This window comes from Xyrauchen texanus, chromosome 12 (assembly GCF_025860055.1).
Source record: "Xyrauchen texanus isolate HMW12.3.18 chromosome 12, RBS_HiC_50CHRs, whole genome shotgun sequence".
Classification (NCBI taxonomy): Eukaryota; Metazoa; Chordata; class Actinopteri; order Cypriniformes; family Catostomidae; genus Xyrauchen; species Xyrauchen texanus.
The window spans coordinates 33,547,298-33,570,264 of NC_068287.1; the positions used below are offsets into that span (position 1 = coordinate 33,547,298).

Here is a 22,967-nt window from a genome sequence, read left to right on the forward strand (position 1 = left end):
CTGTGCAGAACCAGCAAAAAAGGTAAATGCAAGGAGAAATTCTGACAGTATGCTAGATCTATCTGTGAAATACAGCAGAAAAAGCATTCTGACAAATTGTAACACAATTACACACATACGCATACACATTTAAAGACAGGGGGGTCAGAGCAGAAGGAAAGCCATATGTTTTCTGTCTTTAGTCATCTAATGGGATTTCCTTTGAGGTTTTAGTCTTTTTAAATTAGGACCATGTGCTGGGAGACAACACATTATATCTGCTGGGTAGAAAGAGCCATTTGAAATCAATATAAATTCCAGCTTCCTTCCATCTTTCATGATGTGACCTGGAATGATGAATTTATCTTTCTAATCCTGTAATTTTACCCCTCCATTAGTGTTCAATAACAAAGTGTGGTTTAAATTATAGTATTCTAAAAACACCTTTAGTCTCAACCTCGTGTGCTGTGCCTTTTGTGAAAGATGTGAATAGTAAATAAAATGGCCTTCTGAGGAAAACACTGCATTAGTGAATACCAACTATATTTTCTGCTGCTTTTGGGGCACTAATGAGCTCAACAACAAAACCTTCCTCTCTAGATCTCTCTATTATCGTTCACTCTCTCACTTTCTACCTGACATCACAGGTAATTTTTACTGTGCGCTTTAATACTGTGTTGTCATAATCCTTGGTACATCCCATTTTCCTCCCTTGAACTGCCTGCAGGGCCAAAATAGCTTACAAGACTAAAAGTGGCAGCTGGTGTCAATAAACAGGGATGGAACTTACAACTTTTTTCATTAAAAGACATTCATTTGACATTGCTTGCATATTTTACATTTCATATAAAATTATTCTTCGTTTTAACACCTTGAGACCAAAAAGGGATCTCTCACACTTAATTTGAATTGTAATAGGGTTACAATTTGTTCAAGTACTAAGATTCCTTTGGTCAAAATATTTTAATTGCTTTGCTCTCTAATGAGAAAAGAACATTTGATATTACCATATACAGTAACAAGGTTTTAAAGCAATTTAAAATTTGTGAGATGTAGTTATCAAATGTACTTTTTTTACCTTTTCTAGAATGGGATGTCATTTAATGCTACTGCAGGGGTAAAGTTGCAAAATATTTCCATCTTGAAATGCAAAATAATATCTCTAATCATTATAATAGCAATACTTGATGTCAGTGTATCAAACCAATAATTCAATACTTTACTTAACACTATATGCATCATTTCACCCCTGTCAGTATCAATAAAACATCTGCATCTGATAGACAAAAGTTTGTATCGACATTTCTGAAACACATGACTCAAACAGATTCAACAGCAAAGTCTCCAAACGGGGTTCGAACACTTTTTGACCAATTAATTTACATATAATTGATTTTCATTCACATTACTGAATATGGATTTTTTTTAAGAGAGAGAGAGCGAGAGAGAGAGAGAGAGAGAGAGAGAGAGATTTAACTCATAAAGAGCAATTTCTAGCCAATGAAATATGTTAGAGCAGAGCATAACTAAAGTAAATGATAGTTTTCCATGACCATGTTAAAACCTGTCCAAAAAAATGAAGCATGATATTTCTTGTCTCAAAACCATTACCTGTACATTTTCCCGTAGGTCTGTTGCTTCCCGTAGTGGCTGGGTTGATGCCCTGAATAGCTCATCTACCACTTTAATCCCTGTGGTCTTGGTGGAGGTGTATTCCCTTGCCTTGCGGCCCTTTCTCACAGAGAGACCCCTCTTATGTGCCTTGCCCCCACCTCGCCTATTTGTAATGGCAATATGAACAAACAGCGTGGTATTGGCCAAAAACTCCCCTGTAAGTGATTGCAATGGTACATGCCGGTAACCAGGAAGCAGGCACTCAAAAGGAATGGTGTACTGGCCAATAAATTCATCGCCAATGTAGTCATCGTCGAGGACAACGAATCGCAAAGCAGCCAATTCTGGAAGATTAATCTGGAATTCAAAGCTTTCATCAAAAATGGGATTGTCACCATTTTGTGAGACAGTCTTGGTTCGTTGTTCTGCGCAATCTGCTGGAATTCCATGGATCTCCACATAGATGTATGGCTCAACAACATCGCCTTTAGCAGCCGAGCCCCGAGGCTTTGGTAGATTTTGACCACTAATTACCTTGATGTGGAGAAGCTGGGCTGAGACTCCAGGCAGTGAGTCACGAGCATTGGCACTGAAATACGACACCTCATCACGCATTATGGCAGGACGCAGGACATAGCCACAGTTTCCATTTTGCCTAAACCAGCCAAAGTTCAAATCCATCATCAGGCCCGGAGTCTGGTAATTCATGGCCACAATTTGGCAACCGCACTTCCAAAAATCCTGTGGGTTCATGTTGCTAGCATCAATGCGCATGAGTGTAGGGTACACTCGTGACAGAAATCGCTTGTTATAGGAGACAAAGTCCTCTGGAAATTCATTGGCAAAGTGGTTGGCATCGACCTCGTTAAAGGAGCAAATCTCCCAATGCTTCTGTTCCCGTTTTGATGTCTTAAAGTCTCTGAACTGTACAGACTTGCAGAGGGTTACTAGATCGGACAGTTCTCTACAGAGCCACAAACGTTTGCAGCCAATCCCATTGAGCTGGTCCTTATCATTTCCACCTAACATTCTCCTAGACATCTCGAACCCTTCTTCTTCTTCCGTCACCTCCCCTTCAGAGTCTTGCAAGTCTGGAGGCAGCTGCTTCCCTTTGATGAGTATCTTTCCCTTGAGTTTCTCAGGAGAGGGCAAGTGGTAATCCTCTGCAATGGGAGGCTCAGTGTGCAGTTTGTCCCCAAGGATCTTCTTCATGTGTTGAGCCATGACCTTCTGCTGGGGGATGCTGCAGTGTGTGACTAGGCAGAGGATTAGCGGATACTCTGAGCTCTCAAAGGCATACTGGTTAATGACATCCAGAACTTTACAGAAGGCCAGATGGGAGGCAACTGAACTCCCAACATAGACCACAGGCTCGCAGTCAGGTCCATCCCACACCACAACCTCCAAACTTCGACAGCCCATGCGTAGTGCACGGACATAGCTGCTGAGGTCTGCCGAACCCCAATAGTGATCCTCCAAAAGTGTGGCATTATGGGAAGAGTTGATGTAGTAGTGTGAAAGGGGCTGTGTCATGTCATGACAAACACGCTTGTGCTGAGGGTCGAAAATGTGGCACTCGGATGACAGGAGGTAGTGTGTGAAGCCATCAATGGACAAGTAGCCATTGTTGCGTCCTTCAGTGGAAGGTTCGTACTTGCGTACAATCTCCCAACACATTTCTTCTGTGACTCCCTCCACTCCCTGCTCCACCTCCACAAATAACATTAAGTCTTTGGAGTCCAGGTACTCTTTGTTGCTGGAGAATTGTACAAGCAAGAAAAAGATCTCAGGGCGTGTGCACAGTTCACAATAGGCCTCTACAAACGTGTCTAAATCAATGCCTTCACCATAGCAGTCCTTGGCTTTCTGTGTCTCTTTGAACTTTTGTTCAATGCGAGACTCTCTCATACCAGGATTGAGGCCCTTGATAATTTGAGTGGCTCGAAAGAGGTCAATGTGTCCTTGCCTCTCCGGATCAGCTAGCTCAAACACTGAGCCAATCCAGGATGTTCTTACACTAGGCTGACATGCCTCGACTACACCCACCATGTGTCGCCCATAGGAGACCAGGTACCGCAGTCCCATCACCCATGTGCTTACCACATCTGCTGTGCTTGCAACCAGATCCAGGGACTCATAGTTGTCTCCATATATAATTGAGAAAGCGCACTCATCCGGAAACTGATCAGAGAGACCATTGCTGCGCAGGACAGGTGTTTTCTTGCCCAATCGAACATCTTTGATGGTCTTGATCTCAAGCTTGGCTTTCTCAGAGTCTTTCTTGGATGGCTCCCAGCGGAGCCAGCGCATGTCAGGGTCCAACAGGAAGTAACGATTGTACATGCGAGAATTGGAGCGGACTTTCTTCATCTCGCAGCCTTCCATCATGAAGGCCATGCAGGCAGCTGTGCTATTCATCTTACGGTCATTTGGCATGGAGCTGAAGGAAACTGTCTTCTTCCTTGACTGCCTCTGCTTTGAACCATCCTGCAGAAAAATAAGCAGAAATAAGTCAAGTAAGTGTTTATAATAAAGACAAGAAAGCACATCAGCCAAACATTGAAGCAAAACTGCCAACATTACATACAATGGTTCTGATTTATTTATGCATATGTATACATCAGGGTTCCCACTCCATTTTACCAATTAATTTCTGACTTTTCCAGAATGTTTAAAATAATTTTATTGTGATTACATACACTCACAAAGCAAATTTCTAGCCCATTAACTATTTTAGAGTTGAGCATACCAAAATATAATTATATTTATTATAGAAATTGCCATGACCTTTTAAGATTTTATACATTTTCCATGAATCTTCTAGGCCTGGAAAGCACAATTCTGAAATGTCCTGATATTTTCCAGGTTTTCTTGGATTGTGGTTACCCTGATACTGTATGTTCAACAAAATCACTGACTGGAGAATGCCAAATAGTCCATCCAATCACACATGCTTTCTTACTCCTTTCCAGGAAAGATACTGATCCCTCAGGGGGAAGTCGGGAGCAAAACAGTGACAACATAAAATAATATATACACATTAGTGCAATTAGAGTAGACATTGTGAGACAATGTGCCCACAAGGCATTTACCAAAGCAAATTTAACAGCCATGGAGTAGAATAAATATAAAGGAAACATCCATAAATAAAGTGCTATCAACTCTTACCTCAGCTGTATGAAAACTAAAGTGCCTATTTTACCACAGTTCAGTGTAATACATCACAGAGCAATCAATATAAAACAGACGAATGAAACCAATGGCAGATAAGCCAATTAAATTAAGCTTTTAACATACTGGAGCATCTGATAATGACCATTAAGTGACCTTATTAAAGATACATCTAAACAAATTATTTAAGGTGAATAAATGAAAGATATACAGAGTGTAATGGTATTTTAACTATTAAAGATAAAATGATAAAAGTTGTTATTTTCAGCTTCAATAAAGCTATAAAGTTTCCTCAAAGAGGAAATCAAACACATCTAGACATACCACTTTTATACTAGCAAACACAGCATGCATGCATACACACAAGATCAGAGATATGAAGAGGTTTACTGCCAGAGGAAACATCAAAATAGATCTGATTACTATATATTGTGAAGGGATTAATGGAAAGGAGGAGGTGAGAACCGGCTTGAAGATATAAATCATATATTTTTATATAAAACTGAAACAAAAAGACAAACACACAAAGGTGTTGGACAGCTGTCCGTAAATCTCTCTCTTTGTCGCACTGCCATCTTCGGTCGGCCCTTATCGCTCTTGATGGCTAATTAGCCTGATTAGGGGCTGGGTGTGTAGCATCATGACCCGGCCCCACCCTCCACCCTGCCACATTCCTCCCTCGTTCTCTCAGGCTGGGGAGCCCCTGGCCTTCCGCCCCATCTGCCGGCAGGTCATCCCAGTCTACCTGAATGAGGGAAGGGACAAGGGGAGTGAAAACAAAAAAGAATTTGGCACCTACACCGCATTATGGTGATCGTGCCAAATTAACAAAACATTTGAAAAAAGAGAGGGAAAAGGCCAACACGGAGCAGCAGTGGGAGAGAGAGAGGGGAAAAAAAACACTTATTCGCCGGTTCTTCGATACGCCACAGCTTGGTCCTCGGCCACTCCTCCACCCTCTAATGGACGACAGCCATGCCTCCCCGGGTGGATCGGAGGTAGTCTTCCGGGTCCTGACGGACGGAACGCCCCGCCACATTCTCAGGAAACAGAAGGAGTCCCCCCCCGCCCCTGGCAGCAGTTCTCCGGTCGGCCAGGAGGCCCTCCCCGCTCACGGTCGGGGGTCCCAGACCCCGGCACGTTTCAGCGGCTGGTAGGGGTCCCTCAAGCACACACATGGTCAAACTACTCGTTTTAATTACATTCATGATTATGAATGTGTGTGTGTGTGTGTGTGTTAACATGCAAACGATTGGGCTTGTTCTGGTGATTATGTGTGAGAGAGACCTGATGACATGAGGTCTTGTTAACATGTCAGTTGTTTCTAATTGAGTTGTTTGCTTTAGTCTTCTGCTTTTAAGATTTTTCTCCTGAGCAAAAGACCCCAGTAATCTCTCATCATATGTTTCCTCGAACAGGAAAGGGCAATATCTCTTTTTAAGTTTAAATGTTAAACTCTTAGTTTAAAATGTTGAGGGGTGTCATTTCCTGTAACATTCTTGGCTAATGTTGGCATTTAGATTATTTGGGCATCACTGCACAGGATGTAATTTCACCAAGTCATGTAATTGTTATTGGTAGTGGATCCTTGAGGGTCGTCTGCGTGTTAGCCATGTTTCTTAACACAGCTGTGCTTGCACTGAACAGCTGAAGGGTGTAGGCATTCAGACTGCTCATGAGCAGGAATGACAATGTCAGGGTGTGTTTGAGTGTTCCTCCATATGATAGGCAGAGACTTACAGCAAGAGAGAGAGAGAGAGGTTAAGGGTGAGAGAGCATAACTTGACAGAATGATTGTGAACTGACCTTTGTCAGCCACTAGGATAACAGGACACAACCTGCGCAAACGAGACATGAGAAGCATGAATCACGACTGTCTTCCCTCACAGCTATTTACACTAGCCTAGGTGTGACAGGAATGCACAAACACACTTATATCAAATGGAGCCTGTTCCCTCTCATCAGTGCAAATAGTCAAAAAAACACAAATGAGATCTCTTTAAAATCTCTCAAAAGTTTCTCCAAGCCAGCAATGACATTAAAAGGAAAGCAAATGGAGATTTTAGCTTAAAGAAAAAATGTGTCATTTACATTTTAAAATAAAAAAATGGAATTGCAAATATAATCACTTCACCTTCAATATACTTGCTTCTCAGAAATCTCTCCAGAGCACAAGACCGTATTAAAGTTTCAGAAGATATTTCATAGTCATAAACTGAACACAGATACCAAGTTTAAAATCAAAAGTAAATGATTTCAATATGCACTTAATTTCCCATAAAATCCTTCCAAGACCAACCAAACAGTCTGGGCTATGCTATGCACATTAATGTTATAACTCTATACCCTTACTTATGACAACAATTGTCTAATTTACATCTATTTTTATTTCTTCCAAGAAATTTAAGGAGAATAAATTAAGTGAGTGAACTTTTATTAAGAACTTTCATTACGTCTCATGAGAAATAAAAAAATTAAAAAGCAATCTCTGAGCAATAAAATTTTCCACTGGATGCGCCTCACCAAGATTTGTTTAGTTGCACTGATATCTTGACAAGTTTGATTTGAGTTAGTTATGTAACTTATGGTAAATAAATGCTGTATAGGTAACACAGTGTGACTCGAAACCACAGACATTTATATACATGCACATACCTAGACATTTTCCAACAAGGATAATTGTTTTGCTTGAAAAATAACAAACAGGTGAATATCAAAAAGGAGCTTATGTGTTTAATGATTTATATCTGTGTTTCTGGTAAACTTGATGATTAAATAAACAGCCAGCGAATACTACTACCTCATGTGAGCTTTTGTGTGTGTGTGTGTGTGTGTGTGTGTGTGTGTGTGTGTGTGTGTGAGTATTTGCCCTTAAATGAAAGACTTTGATGACTAAAACCAGATATTGCATTTGGTTTAAAACGCAATGACACACAGAATGATAAGTTATTTCAAAGAGGCTGATTTACCATTTCTCACTGACATGTATGACATTGAAAAAAGGATAAAACAGATGAAAGCACAAGTGATTCCAACGTCTACACTGCAAAGATATTGGTAACATTACAAACACATACACACCACAGCACGTCACAGACTGGAAACTTCTGCATGGGAGCTGTTTAGATTGTAAAACATGACCAGAGGCTATCAAACACACACTCACACAGACACCCACTCACATAATGCCAAATCTAACTGTACAGAGAGTCAGTCAGTGTGTGTAAGAGACTAAAAGAGGTCTATGTGGAGTTGTGTGCTGTGCTTTCAGCTTATTCTATGTTTTTAGTATTATTTTTGTATCTGTTCCAGCTTGGGCATGTCACTTCTCCAAAGGGACCAATTAAAGCATTGCCTGCAATACCACACTGGTCCTACCAGCTCAATTATGTTTGTGCATATGCATTTTATATATGGGCATGCTACAAAGTGCTACACATCTCAGTGCCTGTAAGTAACTAGTTGTGTGTGTGTGAGAGAGAGAATTTTCCTGGTATCTGTGTGAATGTTCAAGCTCTGGTGTGATTCTTCTCTGTCAACTGCAATGCAGTCAAGGTTTCTGAGGAGGAATAGAAGATGGGTATTATTCATCCATCCTATACATACTTTAGCAGTCTCTCTCTCTCATTGTGCATTCCCACTCAATGTATTATTTCTGTGCTTGCAATCTTTTTGTAGCAGCTATTTTTCTCCATTAAATGTAGCAGATGATGTTTCTAGTTTTTTGTTTCTATGATTTTGTGTCTATTACCAGTCGGGCATAACTGCTGTAAGGCTTAATTTGCTTAGATTTCTGGTCTATAATCGGTATGTTTAAGTCCTCTGATTGGTCAGGCAGCCTGACATCATATGCATTATGGTACAAGCATCCCTCAGGAGGCAAAATAATTAGCCAGTGTCATGTCTATAAATGAACCTGAGAGTGGTCTCTGTGTGTGGGTGGGCTTTTTGAACAACATGTCACTCTGGAAAGCCAGGAATGTAATGGTGTGGTTTGCACTGATACTTGCATTGCATAATGCATTACATCAAAAAAAAGGAATTTCCATTTGTATGAATACGGATAGTTTCAATTCTAAATTTTGATTGGATGAGCAGCATTACAATGATTGGCTTATTGCTTTAATATACCCATACCTATATGCATAGAGAGCACTTACAGTATCTATCAGGCATTTATTAAAGCACATTCAAGTATAAACTTTACTTTCCATGATATAATGCATTAAAAATGTAAGAGTATTAGTTTTAGCAAACTCACTCTCCTTAAATTAGAGACTGAGGAAACAATACATGTTGCCAAAATGTCTGAAAGAAAGAGAGGAACAGAGAGCCAGAGAGAGTGAAAGAGAGACCCAGGAAAAGAAAGAGAGAGAGAGGGGGAGGGAAAAACGTGACAGGGAGAAAGAAAGGGAAAGAGAGAGACTGAAAGTGTTGTCGTGAAGAGTATGATATCAAGCATCGGAAATACATTTTCCACGCATCCAAACTTCAATACGTGTTTTGTAACAAACAACACATTTTAATTTTCAGTATTATATTTCTTCTCAGTATGAATCATTATGTATCACTAAATATATCCTCAGCATAAACATATATATCAGCATTATATCTTTATCGCTAGATTTTGTAAAACCCATATTAGTTGACCACTGATTAAAATCAAAAACACAAAAAACACACAAAAATACATTTTAATTAACTATTGCATTTCTAAAGTCCCCCTCATCAAGTACAAGTTTTCACCAATCCTTCAATTCCATTTGAATGTTGCAGAGTCCTTATACAAAGGTGAGTGAAGAGCCAGAGCAAAGAATGAGACAGAACAAACAGTGAACATAGACTAATCTCCAGCACCACAGCCCATTTTTAGCTCATTCTCATCTTATAGCTGCAGATCTATTCTGATTAGAGGAAAACAGCTGTACAGGTCAAACACTATTTAATTCCTCATATATCATCACAATGCAGCTGACAATAGACAAACCAATTCTGCTGTACTTTAAATGCACTGTGATGTGCGTGTGCATGTGCGTGTGTGTGTGTGTGTGTGTGTGTGTGTGTGTGTGTGTGTGTGTGTGTGTGTGTAAGAGAGTGTTAAAGATGCAGGACAAAGAATTGGAGACTCATATTTCTGTACTTACTTATCCCTTCTTTTTGTTCTCAGTATCTTTAATTTCTACTCAGAATTAATATAAATATAATTGTTGATAATTAGTGTTAGAGAATATACACTCGCTGAGCACTAAGGAACACATGTGCACCTACTTATTCAAGCTATTATCTAATCAGCCAATCGTGTGGCAGCAGTGGAACGCATAAGATCTTGCAGATACGGGTCAGTTAATGTTCACATCAACCATCAGAATGTGGAAAAATAAAATTTCGACTGTGATTGTTGGTGCCAGATGGGCTAGTTTGAGTATTTCTGTAACTGCTGATCTCCTGTGATTTTCACGCTACAACAGCTTCTATTATTTACTCAGAATGTTGCCCAAAATGTTCAAAAAAAAAAATAAATCCAGTGAGTGGCAGTTCTGCAGAAAGAAACTCTTTGTTGATGAGAGAGGTCAACAGAGAATGGCAAAACTGGTTCGAGCTGATGGAAAGGCTACAGTAACTCAGACAACCCTTCTGTACAGTTGCAGTGAGCGGAATAGCATCTCAGAATGCACAACGTGTTGAACCTTGAGGCAGATGGGCTACAACAGCGGAAGAAAGCTGAGGCTGCAGTGGGCACAGGCTCACCAAAACTGGACAGTTGAAGACTGGAAAAACGTAGCTTGGTCTAAAGAATCTCGATTTCTGCTGAGGCACAAAGATGGTAGGGTCAGAATTTGGCGACAATAGCATAAGTCTGTGGGCCCAACCTGGTTGTGACAACAGTCCAGGCTGGTGGCGGTGGTGTAATGGTGTGGGGAATGTTTTCTTGGCACACTTAACACTTGGGCCCGTTAATACCAATCAATCATCACTTGAATGCCACAGCCTATTTGAGTATTGTTGTTAACCATGTGCATCCCTTCATGGCCACAATTTACCCACTTTCTAATGTTTACTTCCAACATGATAATGCACCATTTCACAATGCAAACGTTTTCTCAAACTGGTTTCATGAACATGACAATGAGTTCACTGTTCTTCAGTAGCCTTCCCAGTCCCCGGATCTGAATCCAATAGAACATTTTGGGAAAAATTTTGCAGAAATTGCGTTATGCAATCATGTTAGCATGGACCAGAATCTCAAAGGAATCTTTCCAACATCTTGTGGAATCCATGCCACGAAGAATTGAGGCTGTTTTGAGAGCAAAGTGAGGCCATGCCCAGTATTAGTATAGGGTTTTAGTATGTGTATATATATTCGGTCTGTTAACCGAAATGTAGATCTGATTTCTGTAGGTTGTACTGTAGATCCAACAACCATAAAATTACATTGTGTATATTTTATAATGATCATTTATGTCATTCTATTTATGCTCTGCAATTTAAATGGACTCAAATTTCTTTTTATCTTTGTTTCAGGTTGTTTATTTGTTTATACATAAAAGTTTGATTCATTTTTGCAAACAATACATTAAGTAAAATACTACTGAGGGGACATTCATTGGAAGACCTGATATTAAAGAACTGATAACCAATTAAGTAGAAAAGTGAGAATTTCATTCTCTTTTGGATTGTTTCAATTTCTGTAATGCCATTCAAGTAAAATGCAATTCATGCAAATTATCCTTAATGGCTGTTGAAACACACAAAGAGTGTTGGGGGGGCTGGTGGGTGGAATAATTGACAGCTGTGACTTACAAGCACTTTAGTGGGAGTGAGAGATGGACGGACAGACAGACAGATAGACAGATACTGGAGACACAGCACTATAAACTAAATCTAAACTATCTCTGAGTGCTAAGAGTGAATGTTCAAGCCTGTATTTATTTAGCACAGAAGTCTTGGCTTGGGTCTGATACATGAGGGTTCCTCTGGCATATGACGCAGTCCACCCCAGCAACGGCATAACCCACGCACTGCTATAAATACACCCATCACGGGTGTGTTGCTATAAGGCTGTTCAGCCCACTGAGCACCTCTGAGCCTTTGGATCTCTCCTGACGCTCAAACGGACCAGAACTTCAGCCCCAAAGCAAAATACTTTTCAGAGTCTTGCTGGCTCTGCTGCCAAAACACAAACACAAATGTATTCAGTTTCTTTTCTTAACTTGCAGAGGAGAAATGGCACTACACCAGCTCTGATTTGACAGGTGCACTAAAATGTAAACTGTCATTTACACTGTTTGATGTGCTGATTGCGCCGTGTGTGCACTTTGTGTTTGATGTTTCTGTTATTTTGCCACTGATTTTCCTTGGTTTTGACAGAGCTGTTCTTTAAACCACTAATGTAAACTTGCTTTTTGGTACATTGTAGATATTCTGAAAGAGTGTGACTTTCTGAGAAGCCAACATGCTATTTAAGATTTAAATGGTGTTCTCAGCTAGATTTCATCCATTTTATTTGAGCAGCCTAATCTTGGCTTGTGTAGAGCAGAACCAAGTTGAAGCGATAGCTCACCCAATAATAAAAATTCTGTAATCATTTACTCACTTTCATGTCATTTCAAACCCATAGAACTTACTAAATATACTTTTAAACTTAGTAAACTAGGAAAATCGATCACAAAGATCCTTGGACTCATGTCAGAATGGAGCATTTGACTGGCTGAAGGAGACACTGTGCCGGAGTTAATTGTCTTTAAGCCGCACAACATCTGCATACAGTAAAGGTAACCTTCTGAATACCCAGAATGCACAGCGGCCGTATTTAAGGCCACCTAACAGCAGAAGTAGGGCACTTGGTAGCCCGGTGTAGATTTGCACTTCCTTTGGGAGAAGACTGAGTGGACTTCCAGTGAGTACCTCTGCAAATCCTCCTCTCACGTCATTTCCCAAGGGGTCACACAAGAGAACAAACAATGAAAAGTCTATCTGACCTGAATTCCACTTCACAGTTTCCATTACAGGAGATGTGGGCCAAACTGAAGGAGAGCCCAGGTTATCACAGATTAATGTTTCATGGATAACCTAAGCAGAATTTACGATATGGAGAGCACTCCAACAACTGACATCAGCCCAAAAGTCTGTGGCCACACTGAAAATCTGGATACTTTTTTTTTTCTTTTTTCAAACCTGGAGATAAACAAAGTTTTAGGATTTTGAAGAAATTGAAACAAAGAAAAAGTCAATTAAAACTAATGTCATTCACTTATAAAAATAATACAATTTGTGACATTGGCCATGTTGCTCCCATTAAAGCATACAAGATCCTTTTTAGAACATTCTCAAATAATGTTGGATAACATGGATCATCAGGATTTACACAAACTTGTGGAACTCATGTCAACTTGCGTGTTGTCATTAAAGAAATAGGGGATATAATCAAACACTTTTGATTATATAATTTTTAAACTTTTGTTAATTTTATGTAATAATATGTTTAATGAAAAAAACAGATGTATTTTCACTAGTGTTGGATCTCAATATGTATATACTGTATTTGTGTGTGTGCACATACACTAGCTTTTGATACATGTAAAATAGATTTTCCACCATCAGATTTAAACAGCATGCAAACAGCTGAGTTTGAAAAAAAAAAATCACAATTTAAATAAACAGGTCCTGCACAATAAAGGTCTTTGTTTAACAGAGAAAAAAGCAGCAATTTCCCTTCATTCAGTGGAACAACAAAGCACACTTACATGGAGAGGGAGAGAGCGAGCAATAGAGAGAATTATAACAGAGAAAAAGCTCAACTGATCTCTCATCTCATAACATCCACATATTTCACATTGATTACAGTACGACCCTTCATTACTGCATCAAAGTGATCAAAAGACAGCAGAGCAAAAACATATTTGTAGCTTCCAAAATTCACTACACAATGAATCAAAAACTATCCAAGAGGTATCCCAAAAATCACAGTATCCCCTGCAGCCAGCATTTGTAAACGGTGTTAGCTTTTACTTAACATACGTACCATTTCACACAGCAAACACAAGGACTGAAGCCCAGTGTGAGCAACAACAGACAGCAGGTGCTTTCTAATTCTACAAACATCTCATTAGGTGAAAAGAACAAATACATATAGACTAATAGAGACAGCAAAGAGAAAAGAAACTCAGAACACTAAGAGCCAGAGACAAACATGCATAAAGGATTCTTGCGTGTACACCCATTCTCACTCACACACACACACACACACACACACACACACACACACACACACACAGCATTAATCAGAGCTCTCTAGGGACTGAAGAGGACCAGTTTGTATGTTTCAAAAGGTAAATGGCTATATGTGACAAAAAAAAACTAAGCTGCTTTTGATGGTGGTGTTCACATGAGGTGCGTGTCGAGTGGAGGCCAGCATTCAGTCTGGGGGAGGGAGGCTGTACAAAGCAACCCAACATTCAAAAATGTCACAGTGGTGCTATTGTCATTGTATACTATTGAATAAAGAGTGCAAATGAGTAGAAGACATGTTTTGGAACATTCCACCCAACGAGACTGATCTCACAGTGAAATCTATTTGTCTAGTATCTGTGTTGCAAATGCAGCCTAATCTCATAAAATTACGTGACTGTAGGGCTGGGTGATAAATTATCTCAATATTTATCATGATAATAAAAATCCACTATAAGATTTTGAGTAATTTTTGATATATAGCCTGTGTTCTACATCCAGGCGATCAGGAGTGTTGCTAAAAATGCAAGCAGTTAGATTTTCTCAGACTGTGTGAAGTTGCTAATGTTGGCTGCCTTGATAACGATTAGGCTACGGCAGTCACCGCTAGTGTTGTCACGGTACCAAAATTTCAGTAGTCGGTACCAATACCAGTGAAATTTCACGGTACTCGATACCATTTTCGGTACCAAAGCAAAAACAGGTTACTAAACAACACTCTTTTATTAACAAAGTCTACAAAACATTAGCAGCAGAACTAAGAACAGAAATATGCCATTGAGCAACACTTTAATTTAAATATATAATTTTTTAATTATAACAAAACTGAACAATGTATGCTTAAAGTATTTTTGAACATTATATAAGACTTGCTTCAACTTTTGCAACTTTTAATTTAAGTTTTTACCAAGTACTAAAAGAAAGCCTAAATAAACAAGCATACAATGGAATTAATAAAAAAACAATTTACAAACTAATGTGCAAAGTGCTCTCTTATTAATAAAGCTGCATATTGCCAATTTTCTTCATGATAAGAAATGCATAGTGACATATAGATAGATAGATAGATAGATAGATATTATGATTAAGTCGCGAGCAACCGCATTCTAAAGCTGCGTACACACTGCCAGCGACATCGCGCGCGACAGCGACTCAATACCATTCATTTTCAATGTGAGCACAGCGACTTCCGGCGACACGAGCTGTCGCGACCGTTGGCGCTAGATGTGGCCGTGTCCAGCGATGCGACAAAGTTGAGAAAAGTTCAACTTTGGAGCGACTAACGGAAGCGACAGCCAATAGGAGAGACGACGGGAGAGCTCACGTGATCCTTCTCTCTCTCTCTCTCTCAGCTCCTGCAGTAACGGAAAGATGGATGAAAGGCTAATTCTTGTTGTTAGAAATTTTCCAGTGCTCTATGATATGTCTCTTCCCACGTACAAGGACATTTTTAAGAAAAATACTGCGTGGAAAGGTTTATCTGAGATCGCGGGGATTTTATGGACCGGCATTTGCATTTTCGCCGCAGATAAACAGCCGCTATGGCAAACAGCACGCCTTGTTTCTCATTCATCTTTGATTTAAAGCATTTTATGTACTGATTCCATTTATATTTAGTCTTTTCCCTCCAAAATGTTTGTTTTTAGTGGCAAGAAAAGAGATTCGCTGTCAACAGCAATGGAATGGCATCCGTGAATGTCATTTATAAACGTTACCCACTAGCGACTTCACCGCCAGCCACTGGCGACCTATAGCGATAAAGTCGCGACATCGCGCGCGACAGTAACTCAATACCATTCATTTTCAATGCGAGCACAGCGACTTCCGGCGACACAAGCTGTCGCGACCGTTGGCGCTAGATGTGGGCGTGTCCAGCGACGCGACAAAGTTGAGAAAAGTTCAACTTTGGAGCAACTAACGGAAGCGACAGCCAATAGGAGAGAAGACGGGAGAGCTCACGTGATCCTTTCTCTCTCTCTCAGCTCCTGCAGTAACGGAAAGGTGGATGAAAGGCTAATTCTTGCTGTTAGAAATTTTCCAGTGCTTTATATGTCTCTTCCCACGTACAAGGACATTTTTAAGAAAAATACTGCGTGGAAAGGTGTATCTGAGATCGCGGAGATTTTATGGACCCAGACAGACCGGCATTTGCATTTTCGCCGCAGATAAACAGCCGCTATGGCAAACAGCACGCCTTGTTTCTCATTCATCTTTGATATAAAGCATTTTATGTACTGATTCCATTTATATTTAGTCTTTTCCCTCCAAAATGTTTGTTTTTAGTGGCAAGAAAAGAGATTCGCTGTCAACAGCAATGGAATGACATCCGTGAATGTCATTTATAAACGTTACTTGGCAACCAGTAGTGGGAACACCCACTAGCGACTTCACCACCAGCCACTGGTGACCTGCAGCGATAAAGTCGCTGGCAGTGTGTACGCACCTTAATCTAGCTGCATTTAGCATGCGCACTCGAGGGAGGAGCGACCGAGGCAGAGTCTCTCTCAGCCGGGTACAGTTTCAATCTCTCCCCCTGAGATCGGGACATTCGCGCAACTCATAGAAGAGGCACCGACCACACAGCAAAATGCCACTTTCTGAGTTTATAGTTATTAACATAACCTGCTTCTGTATTATTTGAACTTTAATAAAGCAATTTGACTGCATTTAAGATGTTTCCTTTAAAGAGCTCTGCCTCTGCTTATTCCACAACGGTACATGCTTTTGAATGTACTTTTTTTTTTATCATTCCCTAATACTTTGGGATCTACATAAAATAAACTGAAAGTTTCGAGTGCATCTGGACTGATCTGTGTAATTCTTCCTTCATTAAGGTGCGTACACACTGCCAGTGACATCGCGCGCGAGAGCGACTCAATACCATTCATTTTCAATGCGAGCACAGCGACTTCCGGCGACACGAGCTGTTGCGACCGTTGGCGCTAGATGTGGGCGTGTCCAGCGACGCGACAAAGTTGAGAAAAGTTCAACTTTGGAGCGACTAACGAAAGCGACAGCCGAGAAGACGGGAGAGCTCACGTGATCCTTCTCTCTCTCTCTCTCTCTCAGCTCCTGCAGTAACGGAAAGATGGATGAAAGGCTAATTCTTGCTGTTAGAAATTTTCCAGTGCTCTATGATATGTCTCTTCCCGCATACAAGGACATTTTTAAGAAAAATACTGTGTGGAAAGGTGTATCTGAGATCGCGGGGATTTTATGGACCCAGACAGACCGGCATTTGCATTTTCGCCGCAGATAAACAGCCGCTATGGCAAACAGCATGCCTCGTTTCTCATTCATCTTTGATATAAAGCATTTTATGTACTGATTCCATTTATATTTAGTAATTTCCCTCCAAAATGTTTGTTTTTAGTGGCAAGAAAAGAGATTCGCTGTCAACAGCAATGGAATGACATCCGTGAATGTCATTTATAAACGTTACCCACTAGCGACTTCACCGCCAGCCACTGGCGACCTGCAGCAATAAAGTCGCTGGCAGTGTGTACGCGTTACAGTTTAATGTGATTTCATGTTACGTTAAATGAGATCAAACGGCTATTCGACAACGAACATTTTTCTCATCAATTTTGTATTTTCGATGATGTCGATATTGTCGACTAAATGTTTCAGCCCTAATGCAAATGATAATATGCTTTTAAACTCACCTGCTTTATTTGCTTGAATAAATCCGGGTGTCTGTCTTTATTAAGTTTGATGTGTTCCCTCCTATCGTCAGAAAATTGCGAAAGCAGCGTTTACAAATAGGTTTTTGCTGATCTGTGATGTTTCCATTTTCATCAGCCTCAAATTACCTGGCTTTTTCCACTTTTCATTTCGACATGATTCAGTTGAGGCTCCGCAGAACCTTTGCTTGTCATCATCTTTTGCTTGTTGTGAGCATTCGAAAGTTCCCGCCTCTGAACCCCAGTACCTTCAGAAATTCTGGTATCATAAATCATTTTTTGTTTGAGTACCGGCTTGGTACCGGGGTACCGGTATTTTTGACAACACTAGTTACCGCGGCCCGACTCCAGACCCTGGATTGATTCCATCAAGACCGCAAGACATTACGATGATGGTTGCACCCTCTTATTGTCTCTAGTGGACAGCGTGACAAAACAACAGTGCTGTGTACACTTGATCTGATCTTTCTGCACTGTATTCTTGAATATTTTTCTCTAGCACCGAACACGCTTCATTTATGCCCTGTCCAGCTCTGCACAGGTTGCCTCTTTTCCCTGTATGAGGTGCCGCAAAAGTTAACTTGGTTCCAGAGCACCTTTAGAACAGAGTCTCCCTTCTAAAAAAAAGCTTTATTAATCAGCATGTTACGTGCCTTTAATAATAAACAAATAGATTTCTGTTCTGATTTTTATCAAATTAAACAGATGTCATCATCTCTGGCATGACAAGGAAAGAAATAAAATGTTTGTAGCCTTTCTCAATGAAAATATAATAATGGTCCATTCAGACATTCCATTTTCTCTCAGGGGATACCTCTGAACCCCCATACAGTATCATTCCTCAGTCACAAGGGCTTCTATGCCCTCACTGGGGTTTCTAAATGTAACGAAATATAAAAATAATTTGAGAGTTAAAATGAATTGCTGTCATTATACTTCAAAATCAACAGATGATCTTTTAACATTCATATCCAACTGCACTTGATTGATAAACTCTATAAAATATTTTTATATTTTCGTAGAAGATCCCTTAGACATCACTGCTTTGGCTGTCTCTGGGCCCCCAATGCAGTTTTGTATAGACTATTTTGACTGTTTAGGATTTTTTTTTCTTCTGCCATCTTTGAAATTAAAATAAATTTGCAATGTGCAAATGTGAATGTATTTCATAATAAATATCAATATTGAACGATATAGAAAATAATATTTTGATAATATTTTTTGCCATATCTCCCAGCCCTATGTGACTGTGGACAATTTAGCAAAATTACATTTCGTGGTTCATTACACGTATTGCGGTATTTCCAATTTGAAATGTCCACTAAGCGGCACTAAAATAGAGTTAAATGTTCTCCAAAAAAGATTGTTGTATCATATTAGAAAACACGAGTTGAAAAAAAGGTGAGGTTTATAGGTTTGATACGTTTTTAAGTCTAATAAAATAGGACTCAAATAAAACTCAGCCCAGTTTTAGAAACTGATAACCGAAAAAATGTATCCTTCACAAGCAATATGATAGGTGTGTGTGAGAAACAGATCAATATTTAAGCCTTTTCTACTATTAATCTTGACTTTCACTTTCACATTCTTTTTTTTTCTTTTGTTTTTATGATTCACATTATTTGTTCATATAGCCACCTACTGGGCAGGGAGGAGTATATAGAGGTAAAAAAAGGACATTCCAAGCAGGGGAAAAGAATGCAGAAAAATGTATTCAATACCCACATTGAATCCAATTTCCCCCCATAGGAAATGGACATAAAGCCCAGAACATAGACTTTTCTTCATTAATTTATAAACAAACTATAAATGAATATGTATATCCCCAGGACGTTGTGTATAGGATCATTACTGTCTTGTAAAGTGTTTTTCAACGTATACTGTTTTATGCATGACTTATGACAGGACTACCAGCTAATGTAAAATTATTTATTATCATGTTTCCTACCAAATGAATCCTTGTGTGACAATCTGCACAATGGTATATATATATATATATATATATATATATATATATATATAATTCTGACAGCATGCAGAATGCTTGCTATATTAATCAGAGCATAAAGGGGCTTAAACTAACCCCAATCATGCAAATGAGTCAGCTTCCAATCAAAGGAACATTTCCCGCTTGGAAATTGCACCTCTAATTGGTCAAGCCAGACTTGAGAGGAGGGACCTCCAGCAGAAGTTAAAAGACACATCCCGCCTCTTACTCTCTCTCTCTTTCCCCTGACCCTCTGCTGCTGTTCGTGTGGTACCATTCGGTCTGAGGACGCAGGCCGGCAGGCCTTAACACCTCAAGCCCTGTGCAACTACCTCGACCGTAGAGTCAATGAACACCACAGTTCATCCTAATTTCTTCATTCAACACGGAAGAAATTGATTGCAACTTGAACACCATCGACTCAAGGACCATCAATACGTTCTCCTGTGACTGCATTGGGGTTCTCTCAACAGACCCCTTTGTAACAAAAGGTGCTTTTAAATAAGAGCTCGATGGTTCTCAGATGATCAAAATTACTCCTTTCATAATTGCCTTTGCCCTATTCTGTTCCGGTTTAATTTTATTTTCACTTTTCCCTTTCCCATGTATGAGTGATTTCGTGTGTATATTTTTGTTTAGATTAGTTATGTGTTTGTATTTTAGTTAAATAAACTTTTGTGTACATTCTTGCGCATTGATTCTGGTCTGCTTGTAAATCAATGTAACCGTAACGATTCGATCTCAGCTCCTTGCTAAGAAAGAGTTATTTTTGTGTGGCCACGAAAAATATCCTTTCTGAGAATTGATAGACAATCAATACTGAGTGTTCGCTAGACGAACAGATAAATGTATTATAATGTTAATTCAACTACCTCAAGTTGATTCTATTAACCGATCCAAATGTTCATAATTAATTATAACGAGTTATGATTAATTATTCATGTTTCCCTTTTAAAGATATTTTGACTGTGGTATATTTTGATAAATAATCTCATCCCTGTTTCTAAAAGATTTCTCTTCAAAGCTATACCTATATGTGTAATATTATTGTCAATAAGCCATGACAATAATATTACTCCAATAAGAGAATTAATCACAATTCTCTTATTAAAGCTAATTCCCTACAGTAGAAATTGTGAACTGATACAACGAGACGTATTCCGATTTTAATGGCGGAGTATTTTGTTCAGACAAATAATCTAGTTATTTTTCATTTATCTAAATTAGAACGGTTGTCAAACGTGACTGATTCCATTATAAATTTCCTTACTTGGTAATGTAGAAATAGGACCGTTTAATTTCATTGCTAGCTCACACATACGGTTTCCCTTACAAATAATGGTAATATACGACACTTTAACCAATGCAGTGTATATTTATCATACCAAATTCGCTACATATATTGATGTGAGAATCTGGGCACTTTAAAGAGCAACATGCAGGTTGAATTTATAACTGAATTAATACTTTATATTGTCTGCAGAGGTCTTTTAAAAACACATATGTAGAAATTGCTAATGAAATCTCATTTGATGTAGAGATTTTGATGAAAATGTGCTAGTCTCTGGAATACGCCTTTCCCGCTATCAACGCGTCATATGACGTAGGGCGAGGCAAACAAAAGAGCTCGCGGTCAGCTGCTCTCATTGTGGGTGTTGATGTCGTTAGAGCAGTAGTGAGAGACAGAACGTTTTAGAGAAGCCATAATGGTAAATTATTGTGTTTGTGCTGGTTGCACGAATTCCAGTCTATCAGGACATCGTGTCCATCATTTTCCTTCTAGAAAAAACAAGACTTTTCGGTCTTGAGTGCGTTTTGTGCAGGTGAAGAGAGCAGACTTCACTGCCGCGTCTGTTACCACACACTCGGTCGTTTGTGGCGCACATTTCACTCCGGAGAATTATCGACCTGGAGATTTGTTGGAGTCTCGGATGGGATTTCGCAGTAAGGACCACGTGAGGCTGATTACTGATGCTGTTCCCTCGGTGCACTCGATGGAATCAAGTCCACCGTCAAAGTGTACACCGGATTTTGGCGCGGGCTGGACTGGAGGACAAAGTGCTAACGTTAGCAGACATTCTGTGCAACAAAAACGAGGACTTAGCAGAGTAAGTCTTACTTTTAATTATTTTAACTTTTAATTTGCTCATAATTATAGGCCTGTGGGCCATCATAGGCATGTTCGTCCACACCGGAGAACTTCGGTTTCTTCATTCAGCATCCATTGTAACCTGAGCTTGAACTTGACCAGACTCCTCAGCCCATCGTCACTTCCGGTTAGTGCTTTATAGACGCGGAAGTTATTTTATCACAATTTATCTCAAAATATCGTTAATGGCTAAATATATATTACTCCAGTTCAGAAAATCTAGTTGTTTTATCATCAACATACACTATGCTATATAGGGGTGTCCAACCTGCATGTTGCTCTTTAACTGGTTACTGTTTATTTGTGCACTGTGGAACGTGCTGATGTTCATATGCATCGATGAAACTGTTTTCATTAATGTTGATCCAGATCACAAATCACTGGTGTTGGTTGCTATGATGACGAGAGTTCACGGGAAGTCCTAAAGAGACTCTTCCGGGGCAACTAACCGCACATGTGCAACCTGCCAACACCATATTGTCAAAACAGTACAGCTAAGCTAATAGCATAACACAGCACCACTAAATGAACTAGTTAGCGAACTTTCATTGAAACCCCTAAATACGCTACATTAATGTGTTTTGACTTAGAAAACATTTGAAATCTGCCATTTTCAAATTAATCCAGATTAGTGTGGACATAGTCTAAATAATTACCTTAGTCTAAGTGCTTAAATAAATGAGTGATGAGACGAAATAATTTTTTGTGGTAATCAAATACTGGCAATTGAGCTTTATTGAACTGAAACATTAAGTACTTAAAAGGTAAGAACTAAGTGTGTTAAAACAAAACCTTTTTTTGCGAGTACACTAAACAGTATCTTTTACCACAGCCACAGTTTATTCAGGGAGACAGAAAGAGACAGAAGGCGAGGGAGATGGTTGTGGGTGATTGCGGAGTTGTTGTCTAAAGCTTTGAGATGCTGCCAGCCTCTTAATGAAAACAAATGCACTTTTTGCACTTTCTCCACACGGATTGACCTCTCCTCTCTACAGCACAGACAAAACTGCCTATAGCTGTGCTAGCTCTCACCCTCTTCCCCACACACGCATCAGCCTTATGCAGCTGAAATAATAATATTTGCTTATTTAGTTGCCAGAGGTCTTTTCCGGTTAAGAATCTGGTGCGTTATGGGTATTTTTAGACAGGCAGGTCC

The 22,967-nt window shown here is 39.6% G+C and overlaps 1 protein-coding gene across 1 annotated transcript in view; it reads right to left on the reverse strand.

Moving 5' to 3' along the window:
• The window catches only part of LOC127652629 (inactive phospholipase C-like protein 2), a 112,439-nt gene that overhangs the window by 46,740 nt on the left and 42,732 nt on the right, over positions 1-22,967 (reverse strand). The window contains exon 2 of the mRNA XM_052138884.1: positions 1,591-4,080. Coding sequence (XP_051994844.1) covers positions 1,591-4,080 — 2,490 coding nt within the window. The remainder of the gene's footprint in view (positions 1-1,590; positions 4,081-22,967) is intronic.